Source organism: Platichthys flesus, chromosome 3 (assembly GCF_949316205.1).
Source record: "Platichthys flesus chromosome 3, fPlaFle2.1, whole genome shotgun sequence".
Taxonomy (NCBI): Eukaryota; Metazoa; Chordata; class Actinopteri; order Pleuronectiformes; family Pleuronectidae; genus Platichthys; species Platichthys flesus.
Window position 1 is genome coordinate 18,925,716 of NC_084947.1, and position 27,191 is coordinate 18,952,906.

General features: G+C 46.0%; 1 protein-coding gene across 6 annotated transcripts in view; it reads left to right on the forward strand.

Moving 5' to 3' along the window:
* Positions 1–27,191, forward strand: part of pbx3b (pre-B-cell leukemia homeobox 3b) — a 57,721-nt gene that overhangs the window by 20,330 nt on the left and 10,200 nt on the right. For all 6 annotated transcript variants that reach the window (XM_062385043.1, XM_062385038.1, XM_062385040.1 and 3 more), the window contains exons 3-5: positions 24,667–24,908; positions 25,772–25,962; positions 27,046–27,181. In XM_062385043.1, the coding sequence (XP_062241027.1) occupies positions 24,667–24,908; positions 25,772–25,962; positions 27,046–27,181 (569 nt within the window). The remainder of the gene's footprint in view (positions 1–24,666; positions 24,909–25,771; positions 25,963–27,045; positions 27,182–27,191) is intronic.

The window sequence follows — 27,191 nt, forward strand, 5'->3', positions numbered from 1 at the left end:
CCACCCCCCTGGTTCCCATGCAGACAATGATGAACTACCTTTTCGCCTTACCATCACAGGCCACTCAGACGAAGTCATGTTTCAAAGCATGGACCGTAACGTCACCTTTTTTTTCTTTCTTTTTTTTCAACTTAGGCTCCATGTCCCTTAAATAATGTCTCTCACTCTTCCTCTACAGCTCCCCAGTACCCAGGGAAATCATACTGATCAATATTTCTCATTTTAGAGCAACTGCAGCAAACATTCAAACAGGATTTACTGTGGCCCTCTGGAAGACTTTAATCAAGCTATAATTTAGATCCAATGAACAAAGAATTCTGCTGATAACATATGGAAAGTGTATTTATTTTTTGCTTATCTATCTATTTATCTATCTATCTATTTATTTTCCGTTTACTTTCTTTTTTCATCATCGCAGTGTGTTTGTGTTCATGCATTTGCCTGCATGCATTCATTATGTCTTCCCAGGGCATAAATCAGAACTAGCTATGTCAGTACTTCTTTATATTGGTCAAGGGCCATTGAGCAAAACAGCTTAATGTGCCCTTAACCGTCTCAGTCATGGCAGGAAGTGGAAAGGCTGCTGACTGGCTGACACCGGGGTCGGCACCCTCTGCACTGTGTTTATTGTTTCATCCTAAAAAGTGTCTGAATTTCTGGAAAACACACAAGATTAACAGTTAAACAATTGTTGAAGATTTAAAAACAGAACAGACGGGAATAAGACGTTCTATTTGATACTTTGGTTGCTAGCCTGATGGAAATAGTCCACTTTGTGACGAGAGGACGAAATATTTTTTTTAGCCTTTTATCATGTCAAAGGCTAAAGCTAACGTCAACATTGTAAAGTATAATAATTTATTTTACTAAATACAACTACGTAACCTTAAATGACAGTTTACAACAAGACAAATCGTAATTTTTAGCCTTTTGTACCAAAGGCTAGCTAACCTGAGAAACAGTCAACAATACAAGGTTAGTCTTTTACTGACCGACCATCTTACAGCGTGACATGTTGACACATCTTATCGCGAACAAAGCAACTTCAAAAAAAGAGAGAACACAGCGATGGAGGAAGTGTTTATCTGGTCCTCTAATGCCAAGGTTTTGGCAGCTGATATTCCTTTAATACCTCCTGGGTATTGTGCAGCAGCTCCTCATTTATACATGACTGGCACACAACCTCGAGCTTAACCCCATGGAAGATGCGCTCCCAAAGGTCCCAGTGGTTTGTCGAGCTCAGGCAGGATGTTTAGGACTGAGTGGAGCTGAGGAAGATCCATAATGAACACACAGAAACAATGAGAAACTGAAGAAGGCTGCAATAAGGTGGTGTACAGCGGGCGGCAACTTTTTCTTCAGTCAATAGTTGTGCTGAATGCTGAAATCTGAGCGAACAAACATGGTCACTGTGCGAAACGGATTTCACGACTGGATTGGAGTACAAGACGTTTGGCGTTGACTTCTGATCCAAGTCTGAACTCCGGTTACTGGGCGCTCCGAGTTCAGTGTTGTTGTTCCCGTGGCAGGTGGTGACGGAGCATGTGTGGTCTCCATCACAGGTGTATGCAATTAGCCTGACAGCTAGTCCTGGATGACCATGAAATAAGACCCAACCACCGTTTATGGGACTGTGCGTGTGCATGTCAAGGTGTTTGGCTGTTATGTGCCCATACTTGTCACCAGCGAATATAAACTTCTGTAGGCCCAGCGCAATGAGATCCTTAAACAAAGCACCGCGGCGATGGTGTTGTGCGGCACACATGCAGACTGCCTGGGTCTTGTCGCGAGGTCGGAGAATCTGTGTGTCATTTATTCAGCCTTCGTAATGGGGAACGGGCTTGGAAGAGAAGAGAGGGTAATGTATTGGAAAATATCCCTTTCAGCACCTCAGCATTACTTGTCATAGGTCAGGCTTAAAATGTAGCTTGATACAGTTATTAACTCTAATCCGGGCATAAACACAAATCCTCAAGCACCAGCCCAATTAATAATTTGCATAATTAACATGCATTTTAAATAGAGGCTGGTCGTGTCGTTGCCAAAGCAGGGATGGGGGTAATTAGGGCTAACGGAGCAGCGCCTAGGGCCCTTACCCGCGGACGTGCCGCGGTTGTTTCCAGGGAAGGGATTGACAACAGCAAGACAAGCTCCCTCGGCTTAGAGTGAAACCCCGTTTGACAGAATTAATAGTTGACAAACTGCTCCTAAAGCCCTGGCATTGTTTCTGTCAGTTGTTTGGTTTGATGTCACTGTTAGACATTATAAATCAATAGTGTCAGGATTTAGTAATGTTTATAGCCAGCCATGGTTTATTATTTCATGTGACTGTCATGGCGAAATAGTATTTATCATAGGCTGTCTATAAATTACTGCAGACAGACTGTTGGTTTACCCAAACCCACTCTGCTCTTGCAGGGCCCATTCCGACGTCCACTTACATATTTAGAGTAATTTATTTTCTCAGCCGTGGGCCCACATTAACCCCTCGCTTTCCCACACTCCTCGGAGACTTATTGTGGCTTGATTGCTGTGCCTCCGCTGACACATTAACACATCAAAAAAGCTGATCAAAGCTCGTTCAGAACTGCTTGTCGGCTCTATTTCAAGACTCGACGCATTTTATCTGTGCATTTGTTTTCAAAAGGGTCTCGGGGAAAACATGACAAGATTGACAGCAGCTTCTTTTCATGAGTTTACGATACATGTGGTCAGTGGCCAGGTCTTTCTCGGGTGATTGTGTAAAGTCGGCTCATTTAGAATCAACTAATTGTTAAGTGCTGAAATAAAAAAGTCCGCTCCTGCTTAATCAGTGTCACCCTCTTACGTGACAAACGCATAACGCATCCATCCAACCTGCCGTCTTTCAATACAACACAAACGGTCCTAACCTTTGCGTCGGTGCCACGCTCATCAGCAACAATTAGAATCATCAGCTTTAATGAGATGATTGATTAGTCGGCTCCTGCAGCATCGTGTCAACACAGAGCAAGAACAGAATCGCTGTATGCAGTGATTGATGCAAAAGTAACATTACTTACATTAACACATGGATTGGTCTCGTTCAGCCTCTCCATCATGATGCATCCGTAACAATGAGACACTATTGACCAATGGGCTTTATGTGTCAGCAGTCACCATTCATGTGCAGTGATGAGTCTCTCTCTTATTTATTATATTCAAATAAGCATCAACACATGCGATGTGTATTCTGTGCTGGTGTTGTTTTGTGTTTAACCGGTTTTGGTGTCTTATCTGAGGTTGTGTAAGGATTCCAGTGAAAACTAAAAGAGAGAGGAGGGAGCGTAACCTGAGCTGAAGCGGTGATATTGATCAGCTGTGCCATCGACTATAAGGTCCGCTATCAGCAGGGAGGTCATTAGTTACTCCTGTGTGCTAATTCATCCCCGGGTTGAGGCGTATCCGTTAGAATGCTAATTCACTACTATGATTTGACAGCTGGGGTAAAGAAAGGGGCAAGCAGGCTGCTGCAAAGAGAGGGAGGGGGGGGCTCAGTGGCCCGGCCCTGTGTTTGGGTAAAGAGGAGGACTTCACTACATGGAATGTGCACAGAGAAAAAGGGGTGCGGAGCTGACCCCTGCTGTCTTTGCCCCCTAGCAGTAATGATGTAAAAGAAAGATGACATTTGGTGTCCACATTTAACTTGCATTTGCAGTCCACTTGAGGGGTCCAGTATGCGTGACCTACCTTGATTAAGCCCGAGGCTGCCTTGGACTGTACCCTTTAGACTGAAACAAAAAGTGGAAGCTCACAGGAGAAAGCTGAGCCTGTATAATTGGGCCAAGTAGAGCTGCAGGAGGCAGCCGCGCTCCGCTTTGCCTTTTGTATATTCATGACCCCCCCGACTTGATTGATGGAAGGATAGCATTTGGTGACACTGTCATTTGCAAGTTGAAAAGGTAGTGCAGTGGCTGGAGCGGCGCCGTGGCTGTGCCTTAGAAGGGGCATCGAGAGGAGGCTCATTTCTATGCTGATGATATCCAGCCCCCTCTCATTTCCTTTGTCTCCGTTAGAAGGACATCTGCTGACAACACAGAGTTTAAAAGGAATCAAGGCGGAAATGAAAAGGAGCGAGAGGAACATACATCTGTGTGTTTGCATGTGAAAAGCACATGGGCGAGCTGCGATTTTAATCAGCGCAAAAGTTTGCTGTTTGATATCTGCATAAATGGGCCTCACATTTCAGGGAAATGCAGCATTTTGAGGCAGATGGCTTAAGAACCATGTTATATCATAATGGGAAGACTCGCAGACTGGTTTTGATGTTGGAGGCTTTGAATTCATGCTGTAAAATAATCTGATCACTCAACAATTTAACTGGTATTGATTTTGAAGGATTCAATCATATCTCATTAATATATTTTTTAATCTAAACATTTAATACAGCGTACTGCATCACCCATACCTCCATGAAAAATATTTATTCTATGCATCCACACTTTTAAGATTAATGAAAATGAATGAATCTTGATTTAATCCTATTATTACATCTATGATATCTTTTTTAAGACCTTAACAACAGGAATACCCAAATGGTAAAATACATATCACTAGACATGGACCACTATAAAGAATTTCTTATGCTTTCAAGAGTAGCATCATGTTTCTTGCCTTTAACCACAGGGCAGAGGCTCAACAACCTTTATGCACAGGCAGTAATTCATTTTAGTTTTACAGTGCGAGGACCTGCAAGCCTCTTGCATTTTCCTACCATGAATATAAGGTTTACAATTTTTATACTGAAATTTTTATTGTCGTTGAAATCGGAAATTACAGTGTTTTCTTCCCTGTTCTTAGTCCTGATTGTGTTATAATCTTATGATATCTGCGTCACCGAAGCATCCCCCTGTCGTTGATTATTTTGTTCTCAGGTTTTCCAGTCAGCACTGGTACACAATCAATTTACATTTCATTGCATTCAAATGGGAATTCTGAAGGGCCCGGGGTGTAATGGAACTGCACAGTACACATAAAAGAGGCGAATCATCACATTCCTTTTCTGCAGATTGTAAAGAATAAGTAATACTGCACACTCAAAAACAATATCAAAACTTAAAATGCAGTGCAAAAAAAAATCCTATAAATAACATATACTATTCTAATTATTAATGTATTACTGATATGAATGAGGTAGCTGCAGATATCATGCTTTGGCAAATCAGTCGCCGACCTGGTCTTGATCTTGTAAATAGTGACATTTGTCATCCAAAGGTAAATGAGACTCTCAAAGCCAAACCAGGCCCAGATGTCGGAAGCTGTCCAGAGCTGTTTCCGAGCACCGTGCTTTGAAAGTGTTAAGAAGAGAGAGGGCTGCTGACAGATATATCAGTGTCCCGGAGACACTTGTGCTATTCCCTCAGCACCACAACCCACACTTATCAGAGCCACAATTTATAGCCCCGGTGTGAAGTGTTCGCGTGCAACTCCCATCTTCCTATTTACACCAATTAGCACATAAAGTCTAATTACCGGGATCAAGGCAGCCAGGAGTCCATAAATGCAAAGCGACACGGAGAATACAAGTCAGCTGACAGAGAGGGAAGGTGACAATAAATAGGGAAGTATCAATTAGACATCAACAACGCGACGGTGCATGTGCATGCTGGGAGGTGTCGCGCAGAGGGAGGTGGGGGTGTGAAATGTGTGGGGGCAGAGGGGTCCACAGAAAGTTTTGCAGGCTGTGGGTGTCCGATAACTCCCGCGCTGACACACAACACGTTGACACATTTACTGTACAACACGTTTACATATTAACACCACGGCACAATCGGGTACTTCTCCTGTGTCTCAGTGAAGAGCAGCATTTATCACAGCACCGCGCTGCTCCTCAGGTAGCAATTAGCACGTACTCATTTGAGGGCCACGCCGGCAAAAGTTAAAAATAAGAAGAAATGAATATGTTAAAAGATTCAGGACCCGTCACAAGTGGGACAGGTTTGACAATTTAAACTTTAGTTGTAATTAGAGACTAGAACAGATGAGAAACTCAATCACAGCTGGAGAGGCTGCTGGTGATGTGAAATGGATCACAGACCATGCTCGATCCTCAGGTTAATCCCAAGAAATTGAACTTGATCAAAGACTATAGCAGTAAAAAAAAAGTATGGCTCTGCACATTAATCTAACAAATGCATAAAACAGGACTTGCTCAGCTCTATAAATTAAACCCTGGCAGCAATAATGCTGATCAGGAGAAATCTTGCCAGCACTGGCTCAGGCCACCTCTGCATGTCTGAAGTCTTGTTATCCCCTCGTCCTGATCTGGAATGCTGTTATCTGTTCCCTTCTCCTTGTGCAGCTCGGGGTTTTTTCTCTGCAGGATGGCCCGGTGATGGATTTGCAGAGTGGCTGTTTACAAGAGAGTGCAGAGCATTAAAGGGCTGCCAGAAGGTCCATTAACATAAATGTTTAAATCAGACACACAAACTTATGTCCCCAAAATGAAGATGTTTCCTGCATTAATCTGCCACATCTGCCTTTGGTCCAGCAATTAGTCCTCTCTAATCCAGTCCCACGTCTCGCTTAGTGACCCATGTAAAGAGAAAAGAAAGAAAAAAGACACGCAGGAGCCGATTTGGTGCAGAGTGTCACTGCTGAGGCAGCAGCTTTCAATGCTGCTACACGGGGGATTCAGAAATAATTGTCCGTCTTGTACGCTCGGTGAGTTTGTGACGTTACTGTGAGCTCTTACAGACCCTGTGTGAAGCACCAGGCAGTTTACTTCTTCTTTTTTTTTTCGTTCCCTATCAACACATGGCCCCACTGCTGATTTAAAGCCTTGTAAAGATGTCTGATTTTGAATACTGTTTGCATGCGGGGCCCTGGAAGACATTTCATGCTCACCAGATTTACATTATGGCCATTATTATGATTTTATGATGCTGAAGCCTTAAGGACTATTTCCTCAAAAATGCCTGGGAATCCACAGAATGTAAATATTCCCCTGCACTGAGTCTGAGACTGCAACGGAATTCCCAGAATTCACCCGCCACTTTTTGTATTACTCAAAAGACAAAAGCTTCTCTTGCTTGAGGTCCACATGTTTTTCTTTGACCAAACAATTCATCTCAGGTTTCAGAGAACTTCCCAGAATTTAAACAGATTTCAAACCAATTTCCAAGGATCGGCATGAATCATGACGAATTCTCCTGGATTTTCAGCTTCCTCACCTGTTTCCTGTGACAGCAGATTGAATGGTCTGATTCCTCTGCTGCTGAAAATCAAGGACAAGATGACAGAGGCAGATTAGAGTGGAATTAGCCTCTGCTTATACGTCTCCCTCACTCAGCCTCATCTCCTTCCATTATCTTGTGTTTGGAGACATCACACCCGTTAATCAAAAAGTTACCGTTCACGGGCGTGCACTTTCCTGTGTCCGCTTCACATCCGGGACGAGATTTGGCATGTAGCCGAGGCTGAGAGTAAAGTACGTGAATTGATTCCCCTCGTCACCTGCATAGGCGTTTGATTTTGGGGAGAGTTATCGTTGTTTTCCTAAGTGTGGCGCGGAGATTTGCTGGAGGGCTGAGTGATCGATCCAGCCGCCTGGAGCATCCTAGTGTGTTTATACATGGCTTGTATGGCAGCTTTCATAAGACATTTACCCCATGATTTGCGATGAGCTTATGTGTGAATAATTAATGGCAATTAATCCTTAATTACAGTAATTAGGCAAGTCACAGGAAATTAGGCTGCAGCTGGAGAAGCCCCGTGCCTAGCAAAGGGAGGACTGGGGCTGGGAGAACGTGCCATTTAGTGATGGTGGAGCCATGGTACGATGATCGTGTGGCAGGCCTGCACCGGTGTGCTCGCTTGCCAGCAGAGATAAGAGTATAGGGAGACACAGATGCGGCTGGCCAGTGATCCGGGCCCCTGCTAAGCAATCACAAGCTAAGAGCTCAAACCCACCAATCAAGACCAACTGATAAAAGTTCCTGCCAGGCAACCCTTGACCCTTAAAGGCGCTTCAATTTCCTAGTTTGTTCAAAATTGCACATTAAGAGGCAACGAATAACCACCAATAAGAGGTCGTGACTGATGAGCTAACAGCGAGTAGTTAAGGCTGCACGCCGAGCTCCTGTTTTTCCTCACTTTTATAAAACTAGATTTACCACTTTACCGAGGCCCCCGGAGGCTGTGGGACCCTAACACCCGACGTGCTGTTAACACCTAGTTTATGAATGTGCCGCGGCTGGAAGGAGACACGGTGTGAGAAATATTTATTTGTACTTTCTAATAAAACAATTAGCCTGCTTAGAATTATTAAAGGAAACTGGGGCGGCCAGAGTTGTTTGGTCGCTGATTTCATTGTTTGGTAATGGTGCGAGAGATTAGGTGGATCTGTTGTGGAGCCGAGACGGAGCGGGAGAATGGGGACGGAGCTCTCTCTGTGTCTGGCGCTCGGAACTCATTTGTGCTTTTCCATGCTTGCCTTGATGAATTTCCGTTTCTTTCTGCTCCTGTTGCTTTCAATTACACTCTTATTCACAATCCTAATTGATATGCCAGTCTCAGTGGATGAACCACGGACTTTTTACAGTCCATTTTTCTATTCTTAGATCAACGTTTTTTCCGTGACAAAGTGCGACTATGGACGTCACTTGTGCATTTTTAATTCTTTTGTTTATTCAGATTAAAACACTATATATATATATGATAACACATCACTTGATTGGATGTATTAACATATATTATTATGATTGCCAGACTAAATCCCTTATGGGGTATATATGAAGTATGAGGTTTTAGATTTTCCCTGGGCCCTCTGCCGTCATTGGCCCCACGATCATCACCGCCTTTCATGCATTCCACACTTTTTCTTCTCTTTTTTTTTTCCACAGGAGGACTTTTAAGCTAACAGGGAATGTAAGTGAGTTGAGGAGGCATCCAACTGTGATATTACATTAACCCATAGAGCTCGGCCATGTCTGTCAGCGACTGCAGAATAAAGAGAACATGCTCTGCTCTACTCCTTTAGCCTTCAGAAGTGCTATTAGAAATAATGAGGATTTATAGTGAGATAGAAGACGCTCTCCTTGCCCCTGGATTCTCAATAGCCAGTCATGTTACACCACCTTAGCCAAATAAGGTTCATCGGTGATGCATGTGCAGCCATGGTAATATGATTAGACTATGCATTGGCATCAAATATTACAGAGCTTCTCATTTCTGCTGTTGAAACAAGCTGGATGTTCAAAACTCATTGGACCTCTTATGTTGCCTCACCTTCGCTCTTAGAGGCTGCTGCCTAATCTATAACACAAGCAAGAGGCCTCTGGGTGGGTGGGTTACATTACCTGAGCCCCAACAAGGCTCCTCATGGTGAGATGCTGCTCACAGTGACAAGGTCAGCATGTTCTACAGGCCCGGCACATATACACTCCTCACTATAAGTAATATAAATGAGGCTGCGTTAGCCGCAAACTCACAGCGTGTTGCCTGTGAGCTAAAGGGTAACTGCGCAAGAGCAACGCCTCCAAATCTCCTCGTGAGCAGGTCCGGCTACAGGATGAGAGATGGAGCCACTTGCTCGGATCGCGTCTCACACAGTCGCTCCTAGTAGACTTTGCCAAACATGGTTAAATTGCGCGGCTGAATATTTACACAGAGGAAAGTGTGGTGGTTTCTTTTCCTCTGCATGATGTTTGTGACAGTGCAACACTAGCATGTACAGTATCCACTCACTCCATTGAATCTGTTGAGCGTGCAGCATTAAGTGGGAGCAGCCGGGCCCGTGTTGTTAGGGGCATTCTTGTTTCTTCAGCGCAGTGTTTACTCACATTGGCAATTAATTATTAATGCAGAGGCACTGAGAGGTTACAGTGATATGGCGCTCAGGCTTTCCAAGCACTGTCTATATATGAACAGTCAACACAGCGAGAGCTTCAAAGCAGCCCCCTGAAATGTTGCAGACTCTCACGGAGAAAAGCTTATTACAGTTGAAATGTTTTTTCGAGGGAGCCACAGATATTCTTTGTGAATGCTCTTGCCCGGGAAAATATGGGGTATTTTTGTTTGTCTATATCAAGAAACATGTAAACAAAGAGACAGTCAGCACTTGCAGCTCACTTGGCGTGAGTACTGCCGTTCACAAGCGAGAACTTGTCTGTGCAGGGAGAGAAAAAAAATACTTCATCCAAGAAACTGTGAAGATTCGACAAAAAAAGCAAAGACGTAGGATTCAATTTACCGACCGAAATGTGTTGTTTTTTTGTAACACAAATCCTCACACATTCACAGTGGAAGGCTAATCAGTTTCTCCCGTTAATTTCAGAGATCATATGTCCAAGCAGGGCGCAGGCTGTGAGGGTTTTATTAAGGAGCCCAGAGATAAACCCCGGTTGGCAATCTGCTCTTTTTGAGGCGTCTTTGTTGCCCGCCCAGCGTCTCCTGATGACACCTCTGTGGATCTGCTAATGGAGGGGGGACCTGTAAGGCTATCCCCTGGCCTTTGTCTGACCCCTTTGCGGAGCCGAATTCTTCAGATGTTTGCAGGATCAAGTCACTTAATCTGTAGCACAGACTCGGGCCAGAGAGAGAAAAAAAAAAAAAAGAAAGAGAAGAGTAGAGGACGGGGGGGGGGGGGGGGGGGGGGGGAGAGACAAGCACCTCACTCTGTCTGAAGAGTATTCAGCGCACAGGGGTAGAGAACTGCAAATGTCTGCCTGTTCTGTTATGCACCATTGTTTCATACAGAGCTGGAAATAGACAGAAACCGTGTAGCAGCAGAGCTCTGGCAGCCAGTGCGTTTTATTACCGCCAGACCGTCGACTTAGACATTAGGTGAATATGGCTCATTAAATGGCATGGAATGTTAGCATTTTACATAATTCCTCCTGTATCGTTGTTGTAAATGAAATTCTGTTCCTGTCTCCGACTGCATTCCAGTCACTCAACAGCCATTACAGGCTTCCCCATCATGGCACTCCTTGAAAGCAGCTATCTATAATTTCAGGTCCGTGTCACACACATAAAAAAAGTGTTGCGCTACAGGCCTAATGGTACGACGTGGTTGAGGTGGAAAGGATATCGGGCGAATAGGAGTAAATCTAGAGAAATGCTGGAGAATTAGGCGATGATGTATTCAGATGGCGAGGGAGACCGGGGTGGGCAACAAATATAAATAATGTATGTGGCAGGGCTCCGAAACATAAGCTGGAATTTGCTGCCGTACTTTTTTGTTCTCAATCACCTTGATGAAACAATCCCGAAGCAGCGGCTTCGCGAATAAGACCAGTGACAAGCTGATTTTCCAGCCCTGGCATGAGGCTGCTTTCTCCACTTAATGTTCTCCGATAAAGTGTAGCGCAGAAGTAAACTAGAAGAGCCTCCACTCCTGACACATGTGACAGTATTTGCATCAATTATGCAGTCTACGGCTGCGGCAGGAGGGAGCCGGCGAGAGAGAGAGGGGAGGAGATAGGAGAGAAAAGGGTTTGTGACAAGACGCAGAGGCAAGCAATGAGAATTTCTCTTTAAAATGCATTTCTTTAGAAAATAACATTCAAGATCATTTACATGAAAGCGGCCGCGGCGGTGAACTCGGCAAAGCGGCGGCGAAGTCTGCCGGAGCGTTTTGACACAAAAGACTTTAGCAAACAGAGTACAGTGTGGCGGAGGGTTCTTTGTCTCCTCCGGATTCTCTGTGTGCTGAATATCTCCCCTGAAGAGCAGTGGAGGAGACAGACAGATAGAAAATGAAGAGAGAGACGGGGTTGGAGATGAGAAGGAGGTTTGAGTCTCTCATTGTTCAATCCCACCAAAGTAGAGTATGGTGAAAAAGGCCAAATAACACCACATTTACACCAAAATTAGATGATTGACTCCTTACCCATTGCCAGTAGAGAAGTATACCTTTCTGTTTTTCCCCCATTGCGCCGTGTTCAACGTCAGGAACCTGAAACCGTTACAGTGCAGACACAATCCAGATGTTATTGGAAGCTAGTGGGTTTTTTGACCTGTGTAAAAGGAGCTCGTGTAAAACAAAAAACAGTCCTCTGCAAGGCGTGGACTTCCCTAGTTCCTGTGTTGATCTTCTGCAAATTAAACATTCAGAAGATGAGACCCTTTGCATTTGATGATTCCACATCGTGCTGGCTAACAACACTTATATGTGACAAATGATACGAGGTAATGATTCCCCTAAAAGCACAGGAGTATATCTGCCTATTGGCTGAAGGGATGACTTTAAAACCCTATAGCACTTTCAACAGGCTCCAGCACAGCATTTTATTTCACAGTGTCCAAACCTATTTCACATCCTAGTTAAAGAACACTTACAAATCTGCTGTGCCATGGTTCCTAACCTCTCATACACATGTGAATCCACACACACACACTCTCACACACACACACACACACACACACACAGTGTCACATCACCAGGCCTGTCACTGCCTTTTATCCATCGTCAACCTTCAGCTGTATGGTTTATCCGTAGTGACACTATAGCAAAGTGCTTGACTGCTTTTTGCCAACAGACTGCAACACTTTAACTGTACTTAGTCATGCATCATTATGGCAGACTCAAAGCGGTGTGTCTGGGAACGCCTGCAGATGGTGGAGGCTGAACCATTTGGAGAGGAAATCTCTGTGACAATGATGCTTATTGCATGAGTGAGGGTGTGTGGACACCGGAGTGTATCTGTGCACCGCTGCAGACTAGAAAACAAGTGTGTCGTGAAAAAAAAAAAATGGAGAAAAGAGAGAAGGCCTGCCGCTAATTCAACAGGCTTGAGAAAAAGCGTCTCCGTGCTGTATCTGTAGGTGAGATATGATTTATGAAATCTACATGCAAGTCTTTGTTAGAGGGAGTCTTTTATGTGTGTATTGATCAGTCATTGTTTACTCCAATCGATGCTGACTCGGTGAAATGCAGCCTCTTCTCCGTTTGAGATTTAACCCTCTCCGCGCGGCTTTGTTCTCCTCTTCAAACCTTCCTCCCGCTGAAAACGTGATCGCAGTTACTGTCACTTGTCACTTTCTCTCCATTTCAACACATGACAGAGCTTCTACATTGAGTATTCTGCTCCTCACATGGGTATCTTTTTTTTTTCTCCAACAGATCTCGTCGGCTATTGAAAGATAAATGTTAACTTCATTCAGTAGAAGCCTCATTCATGGTTCATACAAAGCTGCCGTCTTTATTCTTTAAGGAAATGAAGAAACCATTAGCCAAATATTCACTCACGGAGAAAGAGAATCTTATCTTTATTCCACATGACCATGCACAGCCATATTCCTTTTGACATCATTATGTAAAACCAATTTCTCTCTCATATCATTTCCGCTGCGCTGCTTTACCACATCTATACACACTCCATTCTTTATTACAAAGTAGGTGGCCTAGAGGAAAATATATGCGTTCGTTCCCTATGGCATCAAATATGCATATAGGTGCCTCATTTCATCTCCAATCTGTGTTATTCCTTTAAAAATTCACCGCTGCCTGCAGACCCTCTTAAATATTTGATTTGACAACTTTTTAATCTGTCTTTATGAAATGATGAAGTAATAGTCAGCTGTCACAGGAATGATTGAATCGTATGAAGGGATTGAAGTGACTCAGGTTGTACGATTCATTATTTGGTTGAGGTGTGTTAGTGTTGAGTTATCGCATGCTAATTTATCTTCTATCGTTATCCATCTTTTCTCCGGCCCCCCCAGCACAGAGCAGAACTATATGCAATATTCATGCATCATTGGTGCTTTGTTTACTGCGAATGCAAAGACGGAGCATTTGATTGTGTATCCATGCTACTTGCTGCCTGTTCAAAGTCCTTCACTTCCTCTGTGTGCGAACCACAGAGCAATGATAATTACTCCCGATCTTTTCTTAGCTCTTCTGATCTTTAATGATCACAGATTATCCATCACAGCAGCTAAATAATGAGCGGGAGCGTCTCCCGAAACGAGCTGCCGACAGATGCTCCCGACAGCACACGGGCTGAACGCCCTCCTCGGCGAGGTGACCGAAACCGGAATGGTTTGGAGAACAAAACAAATAGATAACGGAGCAGCTTAAATGGCTGTTGGAGCAGCTCCTGCTAACTCTGTGGCACCACCTCTGCCGGCCTCTCTGGCAATCTGGCCATGTAGGGGCCCCCACTGTGGAGCAGCATGGCACTGGGAGTTGTGGTAGCCAGTCCCCCCCATAGCCCCAGGCTGCCTCTACCTTTGGTATGCTACTCAAGGTTAAAGGGATCCCAGTTGGGTGTTTAACAGTGTTGCGCTCGGATCCAAATGGGTTTTTTTCCACCCCCCAATTTCTTTGACACTATCTGCACTGTGGAGAATGAACCTGGAGAACTACCCCGGACTGTTCATCTTCGGAGCCTCTTCACATCCACAATGCAGATCCCGGTTCACTCCTCTGTCTGTAATATTTCTATAGCAGACCTTTAAATCCCCACACCTCTGTAATACCCTTATAAAGTAGCAGGGGTAAGTGATTTGAACCGTTTTACTGTGAGGATCTGCTGCTCGCTGTACGCGCCGCGCTTTTGCTGACATTCATTTTGAAACCACTCGCAGCACTTGTCGACTCAGAGTAACAATGCTGGGGGGAAAGTGTCTGCTGAGCTCTGTAGTGACTGTACCTCTGACCCGGGCCGAGGAGAGGGAGATTTATGAAATCCACATGTTTAATACATTTCATTTTGTCCAAGGGATTTGTATTGCTTACCGCAGTATTTTAGGGTTGAAACATTCTGTATAGTCACAGCTTGTATTGTCTGAGGAGAATAAACCCTGTCCGGTTGTGGCTGCTGGAGATTTGTTTTATAGCGCAGCGTTTTCTCCTCACCCACGTCAGCCGCGCACTGTCTGAGGCATTGCGTTTTGTTGTGCTGAGGTGTTGGGTATACATGCCCTTAATCTTTAATGCATAATCCCCCCTGCAAATCCGCTACATAAATGAAAAAGATAACCCCCATATCAGTGCGGTGACAGAAAATAAGATAGCTGGGTAATTTAATAAAGGATTGACGCCGGCCCCGGTGTGTGACCTCTGTGTATTCATTGCGTGGCGCAGAGCAAGTGAGCCACTGCTTGTAGAGGAGTAGTGCCTCCTATTGCGGAAAGCCAAACTGGGTGTGTAACATCTAAGGTGACAAACAGAATGCGCCATGTGGATTAAAGTTCGGGGAGGGTAGTCACTGAAATATTTGCTTTCCCAAAGTGTTGACACAGTACAACAAATAAAAAAAAAAAGGAGAACCATGCGCTGTGCTTCCCCCGCTGTAATCAGGTAGCAGTTATCGCTGTGAAGTGTTTGCCTACTTAATGGTGTTTCCATTTTGTGCGGGTCTGTGTCATCGCCTGCCCATTTGGATCCGCCTGCCCCCGTATAGTAAGTGCTTCCCTACGCCGAGGCTCAGCATGCGACTCTTCCATGTTTGCTCCGTGCGCGAGAATCAACAACAGGGACCGACTGACGAATCGGGTGAGAGAGAGAGAGAGAGAGAAGTCGTCATAGCGGCGGGCGGACGCTGCCGTGGGAAGCGTTTAGTTCACCGAGCCGCTGACCGCACCGGGTCATAAATACTCTTCCCAGGAAACACTTGTTTTACATCTAAAATGCACTGGAGTGTAATGTTGACAGATATGGCTTGTGACGAGTGATAGTCAGAATGTATGAGCGCCCATAATGCCGCTGTCAACCGCCGGTGCCAGACTGAAAATAAGCAGTTCACCTCTGTTTTCATTCAGGAGAGTGCAGCAGACAGCACCGGCTTCTCTGCGGTATTTATTGACTTGTTTTACTAGCCTGAAACAGGGTGCTTTTATACAGGCCTGCTCAGTCTTAAGACTCTCCAGACATTTACATTATTCCTGACTGAGTTACACACACGTATAAAGGAGCACGTCCCCAGGCCAGGTTAGATATATGCTCTCTTTCCACCTCGCTTTCCCTCGCTCATTCACACACCACACTACGACCCCACCATTTTAGACAGTGTAAAACTGTTACTCCATTCTACTATTAACCCTTTGTATTTTAGAAGTTTTTTTTTTATGTTTTTGAGCGTACTGTCTTCCAGGCTTTAAATGTTCTATATATTTCAACACACATAGAAAAACATTTTTTCCTGTTTATGCTGAGGCGGATTCAGTGGTATGAAAGCAGATTTCACGAGGCTCTAAAAATCATCTTTCGCTGACTAATCTGCACGACTGCAGGGGAAGATAATGAATGCCAGCACTAGAGTCACAGCCGACACTGTGATCCCCCCACCCAGCCTAAACCTCCAGCAGTATTTACATGATATTTCATTTTAGAATAAACCTCTTTCCTCTCCCACTGTGAAGATATTGAACTCTTTCACACAGATGTCATCTTAACCAAAGCTTATTAAAAAGATGGACATCAAAGTTGTGGTTGCCCATTTATCTTATAGCGCTCTAATTGGCCACCACAGGCAAGAGAACAACTAACTCCAAAATAGAAGGCATCGAGTGGTTGGGCTAAAGAAGAGGATGTCTAAAGACCTCTCAGTGGATCCATCGCCAATAAATCCTCCAAGAATGAAAGCAGAGCTTTTCGAGGGGTATGGAGTTTTTGTAAATACATTATGAAATGCGATATGCTGAATTAACTGAGCACTTATGGCCAAAGGGTTCGGTTTCTTTGTTCTGGTTTGTGTTTTGAGGCAACATTGTCCTGCGTCTGACCTGAGACTTCGGAGTTTTGAACATCAGGCTTGGCGACCAGGGGCGGTACTGTCTTTAAAGGTCACGCTCCACTGTAGCCACGAGCGAGTCGAGATTACATTTCTCCAACTCCATACAGCACGCCGCAATGTTGTGAGTTAACCGTTCGCCACGGTGAAAGAAGCCGATTCTTTAGCCAGAGTCACCACTTCTCCATCAAACGCCACTCGCAGGCCTGAGGTGAATAATGTATTATGTTTTCCACTCAAGTGGGCAATAAAAAACACAAAAACAAAGTCATTAATTGGCCACATACAGTAACCAAATGCCATCAAGAGTCTGCGCTCTCATTAACCTGGCACCTAATTATCTGCCTCCAGTCTGAGTCCTGACAAGCCCCGCCGTCTGATCCCGCAGCCCGGTCGTGGTGTGCGTTGTGTTGTGTCAGCGTTTGCCAACCGGAGCAGCCGAAGCACCATTAGGTACAAGGAAGACAAAAGCTCCTTGCAGCAAAGGTTCCCTCCGCACACGCCGCCGCAATGTTCCTCCTGTTAATGCCTTCCCTTCCAATTAAATCTGCAACTGTTAATTATTGTAATTATGAGAGTGAGCCCCCCAGCTCCACCGCCATCAAACCCCCTCCACCCCCCTAACTTCTCCCTCGCTGGTGCGCGGAGACACTACGGGAGCTGTTGTGTTGCTTCGGTGACGCCTCGTCCATGCTCCAGTGAAGCCCTAGCAGGGAATTGGATGCGGAGGGGGACTTGGGTACACATGACAGGGGTGACGTGAGGGAGATTGCACGGTTCATCTTGGATAACTGGGCAAGCGAGTCACAGCCAATGGCCACGCCTCCACTCTGACTCGTTAAATGGTGTGTAAAGTACATGCGGGGAATACTTAGCACCAAACAACCTTTTTTTGTGCTAACTTGTTTGCAGGGTATCGTTGAACAACAAAACGAGATGGGACATCATCTGCAAGGGTACAATAAAACTATTTAAATGAAATGACAGCTCTCCCCCTGCTTTTCTCATGGTAATGTGAAACTCTGTTCTTGCTGTGCTCTTCGAGAGGTGCGTACGATGGATACGAAGTGATGTGTTGAGTATAAGGAGAGCTGAAAAAGAGTGGATGGCCGACCGGCTGCCTGTTAAGTCTCTGCGTGTCTCAACATCCTCTCTTGGCCTGCTTCTGTCACAAGCTGTTGTTTGGCCCGGACCTGATCCGCCCGGCTACTCCTCCCGCTGCACTCTGCAGACCCAGCAGTAACCTGCAACATCAGGCTACGATTGCTTCCAGAAGCAGTTCTCTTGTTATGACACGGGTGTGGACGTGTTGGTATTTTTTTCCCCTTTTGTTTTTGAGCTTTATCAATCTTTGCAAAGATGATGCACCACGAAATCAGAACGCCAAGCCCGAGTCTCGTGGCCTCAGTTGCCTCGTAGCGGCAGTCCATGCACGTTAGCGCATCTAGCAAAGGATTCTGGGCTTTACAATTTGGAGCCGAATTCTCTTCTATGAAAGACACTGAAGGAAAGAGCAGCTCCTTCTGCTTCAGGCGATGCAGCCTTTTCGTGGATACACTGCAAAATCTAAATGATGGACTGTCAACTCTCTTGCAGAAATGCCACTGCAAAGAATAATCTCTCTGGCAGTGGATCATGGTTGGCTGTATGCTACCAATGCCGTTTCTTTGTTTATGCGAGCATGTAGCCTTCACACGCACACGTGCAGACACGAGCGTATGCACATGCACAGATTTTTACACACTTGCTCGTTGACACGCAAGAGAAATACAGAGCACACACACAAAATGCTTCAAGCCTAAACCCTTTCTTTGGAAGCATACAGTGAAATATATGGGATTAATAACCTGAATAGCATTATTTCTTCACCTCTAGCCTTTAAAATAATGCATGCTTGGCTTGGTGTCTGCGTGAGTTGTGCCTGTGTATACGCCTGGTTATCGGTGTGTACAAGACCTGCTGTGTGACCTGGTTTCATGCAATCTCCATCTTCTAATTAGGCGGCTGCAGAAAGGCTGGAACGAGAGGAGGAGTGATTAGTTGCCTTTGGGTATTTCATAAGTGGCTTTCAGTGCCACATTTGCATTATTTGCTTGAGGTCTGAATAACAAATCAGCCTACCTTTGCAGCAAATTGAGGCTAGCAGCTAAAGACCATTAATACATGAAATATAAAATGAAACTGAGGAAAAGAAAGAAGCAAAACATGCTAATACAATATAGACGGGGGGTGGGGGGGGTGGGGGGTAAAATGAAATATTGAAACACAACATGCAATAACTGTCTCTCACGTCGGAGGCTCCCCACAGCACCGACGGACACCATCTCTGACAATTCAAATGAATATATTTCGCTCTGGGTTCATCATAGACGCGTGACGTCTGCCTGAACGACACACGAGGGGTCTGAGCGATGGCGAACCATTCTGTGACCAGCGGACCATGTGAACCATGCGGCCCTATGTTGGAGCCCCACGCTGTACGTGTCCTGTAGGGTCAGTCAGTGTGCTGATCTGTACCGGAGGTCCTGTCCACTCATTGGGCCGGTCTCCCCAACCTCTGCGTGCGGCCGCCTCCACCAGGCCTGGTCAGCCATCACTACACCACTTGGCCATTTGCCCACGACGAGTCTTAGAGGGCAGGAAAGAAAGCGGGCACTCAACGCGTCCACGTATACACACACACACACACACACACACACATACACCAATCATGCTCACACGCACGCACGCACGCACACACATGATCACAGCGAGTGACAGTGGCTCTTGTTTACCCGGCCCTCCCACCCTCCCTCGCGCTCCTTTCATCCTCTCCCTCTAGTCTGTCATGTTGTGTGTCACTTCCCACAAATGTCAGTGCCACCGTGGGACAGTGATTAATTTTGGTGTGCTTGGCAAAATGTCTTCAAGATGTTTGTTTGAGTTGTCTCTTCCCACCCCCTTACCCACCCCCGCTCTCCGCGCGTCCTGGAGTCGTGGGTCGAGAGTGGCAAGCCCCCCCAACCTCCTCCTCCTTGCTGCCGCTGCTCTCCCCCCGCTGTCACAGCCTCCTTCTTTTTTGGGGGGGGAGGGGGCGGTAGTGCATCATCATCATCATCATCATCATCGTCGAGGGACAATGGCTACCTGAACTGACAGAGATCTTCTTTTCTGACCACAGACACTTTTTGTCACTACCTCCCCCACCACCACCACCACCACCACCACCACCACCTCCACCTCCTTGCGCTGTCTGTTTAGCGTGTGCTGGTGGTGTATGATGGGAGAAGTCTTGACCCAGCACTGGGGGGCTGTAACACTTCACTGTCAGCGTGGCTGATTAGCTTATCACTCACCGCACGGGGAGGAAATACATCATCATTCTAGACAGGGATTCCCCAGTTTAGGGCCCGTTCCCTGCCTCCTTCTACTGCGCATTTAATCACCAGACTCTCTGTCCCCTCCAGTATTTCAGCTTCACCTCTAAAGCCAAACCTCAGTGCTCCACAGTCACAACCTCCAGGTGAGCTTTCAGTGAAATCAGCTATAGTGAGAGTAAAGGTACAGACACATTCACAGACACTGATACTGTCTGTGTGTGTGTGGGGGGGGGGGGGGGGGGGAGAGGGATGCAGAATAAAGCATCTTCCCCAAATTATTCTGATCAGCTCACTCTACAAAGAAAGTGAGGCACAAAGTGGCAAATGTGCTCTGTCTTCCCCTCAGTGCGGTATCAGGTATGGTAATTACTCTGCCATTAACATTGGGAATACTTAATGTGTATTAATGTGTTAATGGCATGTTAATTACTGTACATGCTAGTGAGAGCCCGCAGGCGTTCTCTCAGATTCTTTGTGCCATGTGGATGTAGGCCAAGCTTAAAAAAGCCTTTAAGAGCGTCGATGAAAGAGGATCCTTATGTTTCATTTGTCAGAACAAAAGATTTCCAATGGTAATTTGATCCAGCTCCGCGCTTCTGGAGCTGAAAGTCACTGATCCAGGCGCCACGACAAAGGAGATGATGTGAAGTCAAAGGAGACGTGGAGCACGGCTGTAGTGACACTGGCCTCTTTGTGAAATAGATACTTTAAGCCCTCTGTAGTCTCTAGTGTGTTGCTTTGGCAGCGGGTTTTAATAACACGGTGGATTAGAAGCCTTGGATCATGAGTGCCAAGCCCAAGTTAAAGCTCACCTTGGATGAGCCTCAGTAACAGGCTAGATGCCACGGTCCTCCTCCTCCTCCTCCTCTTCCTCCTCCTCCTCCTCCTCCTCCTCCCTGCTCACCGCGTGTACTCCACGCCTTTAAGAGAGATGACCTTTGCAAATATTGACAGAAAATAAATTCTGTTTCGATTAGTTAGCTTTGGGAGACCTTTGCGGATCAATGCAATTAGATGAACAGAGTGTCGATACGTGGCCGGAGCCGTTCACTGGGAGGCACTGGTAAGGAGAGAGGCAGCAGGGGGTCAGGGTTACTTGTAATGAACAGGATGTTGTCAGAGTCACGGTGTGTAATGTCAAACCCAAGCAAAAATGAGTGCACTGCATCACGTCCTGCTTGCTGCATGGAACATTTCACTTAGAAAAGCATTGCAAGAAAAATATATATAACAAAGAAATATGGCTTCATCTGCGCAGACTAATACCTCCAGTGCATTTTGTGGCGTCTGACCGTGAAGCCAGCACAGCAGAATGAGGAGAAGAAACCCAGCGCCACCTCTTCCCTCTTCCACAGGCCGCATTATCCCAGCAGGACTCTTGCCTTTATGGCTCTCCTGCTCACACTTCAGTGATGAGAGCAAACAAGAAGCGGGCCAAAGGTCAGCTAAACCCACAGAATAAAAGAGGGCACACGGGAGAGGTGGGAGGAAAGGAGAGGAGAGCGGGCCTGAGCAGGGCTTAGATCACTGCCAGGGCGTCAAGCAGCGAATGATGTACGAGACAGCAGCCGCCAAACCCGGAAATGATTATAACCAGAGAACAGTGGAGAGTGTATGAGAGGAAAGGGGCTGCATTGTCTTTATCTGTGGAATTTGTTACTTCCTCACATCTGATAGAGGCGGTGAAACCTGTAAAAAATGAAAAGGGGAACCACCCCTGACGGATAGGGATGGATTGATCACAGTGTCACCTTTTGTCTCAGCCACAGAGGAGAAACGAGGAACAATCACATAGGCAAGTGCTCCTTCCCCGGCTACTCCACCTGTATTGTTAAATGACAAATGGGGCTGATTAAGGACATGTTACATTATTACTACAATTTCAGAATTTTTTTTCTCCTTCTTTACATCATTAAGTGCGTTCTGGTAATTAAGTGAGCCGGCATCATCGCAGTTTTTTTTGCGAAATAACTAGACCACGTATGGATTTCTCATTCTCAAGTTCCCTTCGCTCGCAGGCTTCACCAAGGTGACACGACTCCCGCACTTTCCCTCTGCACCCAGATTAATCCCACTTTGACTGTGGAGGTGGATTAGAGCTAAACTCGGGTGCCCAAACTTGTTTTAATACCCATATCATCAGACAAAAACAGGATAAAGATTTGAGCAGCAATGCAGGGCTCGAATGTGGCTTTGCAAGTCACTATACAGATTTGTCAACCACACAGCAAATTAAAGATATTATCTCGCTGCCGAGCCTATTTTGTGGAAAGTTGTGTGATGATGCAGAGCTCAGACATTGAATCCACAATCCTCCAACAAAGGTGCACGTACAGAGACAGAGATACATGGCACTGGTTTCGAAGATAGTATTTTTTCTATGGACCATATTTTCTTTATATATAGTTTTTTCTTTTTTAATTTTTAGCATTTCTGTGCTTGAACACTGAGGCATCCTCCCTCCCAACATGTGTGTTATGAATGACCAGCCAGAGCTGCTCTGGCACAAATGCACCCTGGTGGACTCCTGCAGGGCCGTCTGCTTCTCAGGGCAGTAATCATTTTTATCCTGCTGATTTCCCAAATAGAAATGGACACGTATGATAAAAATGTCACGGCCACTCCACATGTCAGGGCACTAACAGGATTACTTGTCACTTTCTAATGTCTCGCTCTCTTTTCCTTTGCCATGAATGGCGACATTATGGCGCACAGGAACTTTGAGGTAATATATGGTAAGAGACAAGTAGCTCTTTATGGCCTGTGATTATTTAGTTTGAATGAAACCAGTGATTTATGCCCATTTAGCTGAAAAGCCCTGTAAATTCCCTCAGCTGCATTTCCCCTGGATGTAGAGTGAGTGGAGTGAAAGTGACAACTGGGTTCGGTGTGGAAATGTATGCCGCGTCCCACAGTTATATTTAATATACCTGACATGAAAAACGTGCCTACCTACTTACCAGCACCCACAGCACAAAGGAAAGTGCAGCCCGCTGAGCTGGGGCTGAATCAGGGAGAGGGAGTAAATACCGAATTAGGAAAATATGAAGCGTGGTGGCAGACAAAGCACCAGCTATTAGAGCATGTTGAGATATGTAGCCGGGCATCTGGCGGGTCAACATTTGAATCATGTGGCGTTTCTTTCATGCCACACAAACTGGAATGGAAACGGCCGAGCCTGTCCAGAACGAGTGCTCTGGGTGGAGCTGTGCAGATGCAGTGTGATGCGGATGAGGGTTAGTGGAGCAGCGGCATATTGTCCACATGGATGGCTTGGCTCTGCAAGCCTGATGGAGCCTTGTCCAGCATCTCAATGTCTCCAACACAAATAGCCACATTCATCCACTCCTCTCACACCATTACACCTAAAAGACTCAAAGCCAGCCGATCCATAAATAGAGCCAAATTTGTTTTTCAGCGGGCACCGCAGTCGAACAAAACGCCGACTGAGATGAAAACATCAGAGGAGTGGCTACGATATCACGGGCTTCCTAATTTCTTTTTTATTCAGGGATGGTGTTTGTGAGAAAGAGTGTTGTGCCTCCTGCGGATGGAGGGCAGGGTCAGTCGGTCAGCGCTTGGTTAAAGGGCCTCTCTGATTGCACGCCTACTGGCTGGCACAATAGAGCCACTAATCTTCTTATTTACAATCCAGAGGCCGGCCATATCTTAATGAAGCTGTAATGAGCTGTTGAAAAGCCCTGAATTGCAGGAGGGATTATTGAATTGAAACAACTCTGGTAATCATACCATTCGAGTAGCCACTCAGTATTTACTGCCCATTGAGCTACATTTCTATCCACTTATTAGACTGGGTGGCTCAAGCTTTTTTTTTTTTTGTTTTGTTTTTTGTCTGATTCCGACCCCGCTGTGTTTTGTGTTTGTTTATTCTCTGCAAAGCCAATGCATCCAGGTGTGCACGTATGCTATCTGCCGGGTGATTACGACTCGCTGACAAGCTGGAGAGACCGAAAACCAGAGGAAATAAACAGCGGGGATCTGAGAACAAAAAATGAGCACTTAGCATAAAATGGACTCTGCCGTAGTCTGCTCCATGTTGATTCTTTTTTTCAGTCGCACATTGGGAATACTGCAAAAATCCGGACTCTGAAATAATCACAGCAATCAAACTCTACAGGCAAATTGAAATGAAGGAAACAACAGTTGCTTTGTGGAGTTCGCGGCGTTCCCTGTGTCAAAGACTGAGACACTTACTAGAGGTATAGTTTTCTGTTTAGCATCCTTTCACAGAGTAGAAGTGCCACTTCACCATTGAGCATTTGTCAGTTTATGGATGTTGCTGTCATGTCAGCCTTCCCGTACACACATTGTGCGGCGCAGTGTGTAAATAAAAGAGAGCAGGCTTAGACATGGGCGACGGGAACACGCCGCACACACACACACAGACGGCACGTCTCACTTCCCACCTGCAGAGGAAACACCACGCTGCAGCAGACTGCGCTGGCATAATCATTTTAATCTCACTTAACTATCCAGTCTGGGCCAATTTGATCGGTTTTATTTCCATTTTTTTTAATATCAGTCCTAACGTGCCCCTGGACGCCATTAGCTGACCCCGTGTTCCTGTTTGCTTTGTGTTGCTGCAGGTCTCAGCATCCGCGGTGCCCAGGAGGAGGACCCCCCCGACCCCCAGCTCATGCGTTTAGACAACATGCTGCTGGCGGAGGGCGTGGCGGGGCCGGAGAAAGGTGGCGGATCCGCCGCCGCCGCCGCAGCAGCCGCGGCCTCGGGCGGGGCGGCCGACAACTCCATCGAACATTCCGACTACAGAGCCAAACTCACCCAGATCAGACAGATCTATCACACGGAGCTGGAGAAATACGAACAGGTAAGGATGGGTACACCACGCCCACCCCTCCATGCACCTTTCTGTATCTGAGAATATGGGAATAACATGTCTGCATTCAAACGAACCCATTGCTTTGTACGTGATACTCCACATTACGTCAGGGCAGCTTGTTCCCTTCATTACCAAAGTGTAAGTGTGACGGAGGAAAGTGTGTTGTCAGCCTGGGGAAAAAAAAATGTCACTGTGTTGTAGTTGATCACAGAGATCCAAAGGAGTGCCTTAATCATCTGCGCTAAATGAAAGTATGATCATCTCCTTCACCTAGCACTTTGAGCTCGCCATTAAACACAGAGGCATTATGGGTTGAAAATAGAAGGTGCAACAGTGATGCCTCAGCAAGCCAGCGAGGTAAATTAGACTAATTTACTCGGGGCTCTCCAAGAGAGGAGGTGGGTACGTGGGGGCACGCGGCACTTCGCCTGGAGTAAATGCATCTTTCTTAAGGGTCTTTCCAGGTTTTAATTATCTAAATGTAAATACTTAACGAATTTTACTCAGAGTAATGAGCTTAAGTGTGCACTACGTAAATGAGTTATTCTAATTAATCATGTATGAACCGGTTTAACGAAAAGCTGTTTAAATTCACTCTGCGTTAGGGCCGGGCCGAATTGCAAAATCTGCATTCACAGTATATGCAGAGAGTGGCTTCACCTATGATGTCGTCAAGCGTAATATGTAGATGGTGCACTCACATGAAGCTGTCAGCAGTTTGCATGTAACGGTCTCTTTTTTCCAATGGGGGACGAAACGAGAGTTTTCTAAGTGCTTAAAAAAATCGCACTGCTGTGACTCGGGATATTAACAGGACTCACTTCTGCTGTTTCCGTCTTTTCTTTCGTCAGGCGTGTAATGAATTCACCACACATGTGATGAACCTGCTGAGGGAACAGTCGCGCACGCGGCCCATCTCTCCCAAAGAGATCGAGCGCATGGTGGGAATCATCCACCGCAAGTTCAGCTCCATCCAGATGCAGCTGAAACAGAGCACCTGTGAGGCTGTCATGATCCTGCGCTCCAGATTCCTTGATGCCAGGTCAGTGGATTGTGTGTGTGTGTACAGCGTATATACCATACATGTACGTGTGTGTTTGTGTGGTGTGTGTTTGTGTGTGTGGTATTTGTCGCTTCTGTGTGACCCATATATGAGCAAATCCATCGGGCGAGGTCATTTTTAGACTTTGTGCAGGTCTGAACTTTGTTTTCTGTTCCTCTCACTTTTTTTTCTGGCACAACCCGCAGCATGAGCGCTGCTGAGATGCATGATTTTAATTGTGTCCATGTTCCTCACATTATCCATTTTCAAGACAATCATGCCCTCACACCTGAGAGCAGTTACGACCCAAATGAAATGGGGACCGAGTGGAGTGCGTAATGGATGGCGGGGAGGTCATCAGCAGGTGTTGTGGATTACTCTAATCACTAACAGCGCGGCGGCGGCGGCGGCGGTGCCGTGTGGCGCTCGGCTGAGAGCGGCACAAGTTTTCGGGGCCAAACAAGCCAAGTGGAAGCACATTTGCTGCCCACTGCCTGTGTGAGGCGCGGTAAACAAGGCAAACTAAGCAAATGCTCAACAACATGATAAGTAGTGCCCTTGGGAGGGCAGGGGACCCAGATCTAGTTAGAGTGGGCTTGTTTCTGCTGGAGATCCCCGGGGCTGTGGCACTTCAGGAACAATGCTCAACTGTGCATGCCGTGATTTCTATAATGTACCGAGATGCACTCCGACTGGGCCCTGCGCTCCGTCACCAAGCCCACCCATCCGCTGCACTAAACTCCACAGATTACACGCTTGGACTGGAGATTGGAGACCAACAGACCAAATTAAACATTGTATGTGTTTTCGTGACTGTGTGTTTGTTTGTGTGTGTGTGTGTGTGTGCGTGTGTGTGTGGTTGTGCACTTTATTGGTCGAATCCGGTCTTCTGTGTGTTGACGGGCCTCTTGGAGCAGGACACGATATTCTGCTCCTGAGGGCCCCTTAGAGCCCATTCCTCATTATTTTCACCATTTATGTGTAAGATTGATTGTGCAATTTGTGCGATCCAAATGGATGAGTTAATGCTGGTCCCCACTAATAGGCTTGCCCTGCCTTTCTCTCGTTTCTCCTCCCACTCAGGCGGAAAAGGAGAAACTTCAGCAAGCAGGCGACGGAAATTCTGAACGAGTATTTCTACTCGCACCTCAGCAACCCATATCCCAGCGAGGAGGCTAAGGAGGAGCTGGCCAAGAAGTGCAGCATCACAGTTTCCCAGGTGGGTAGTG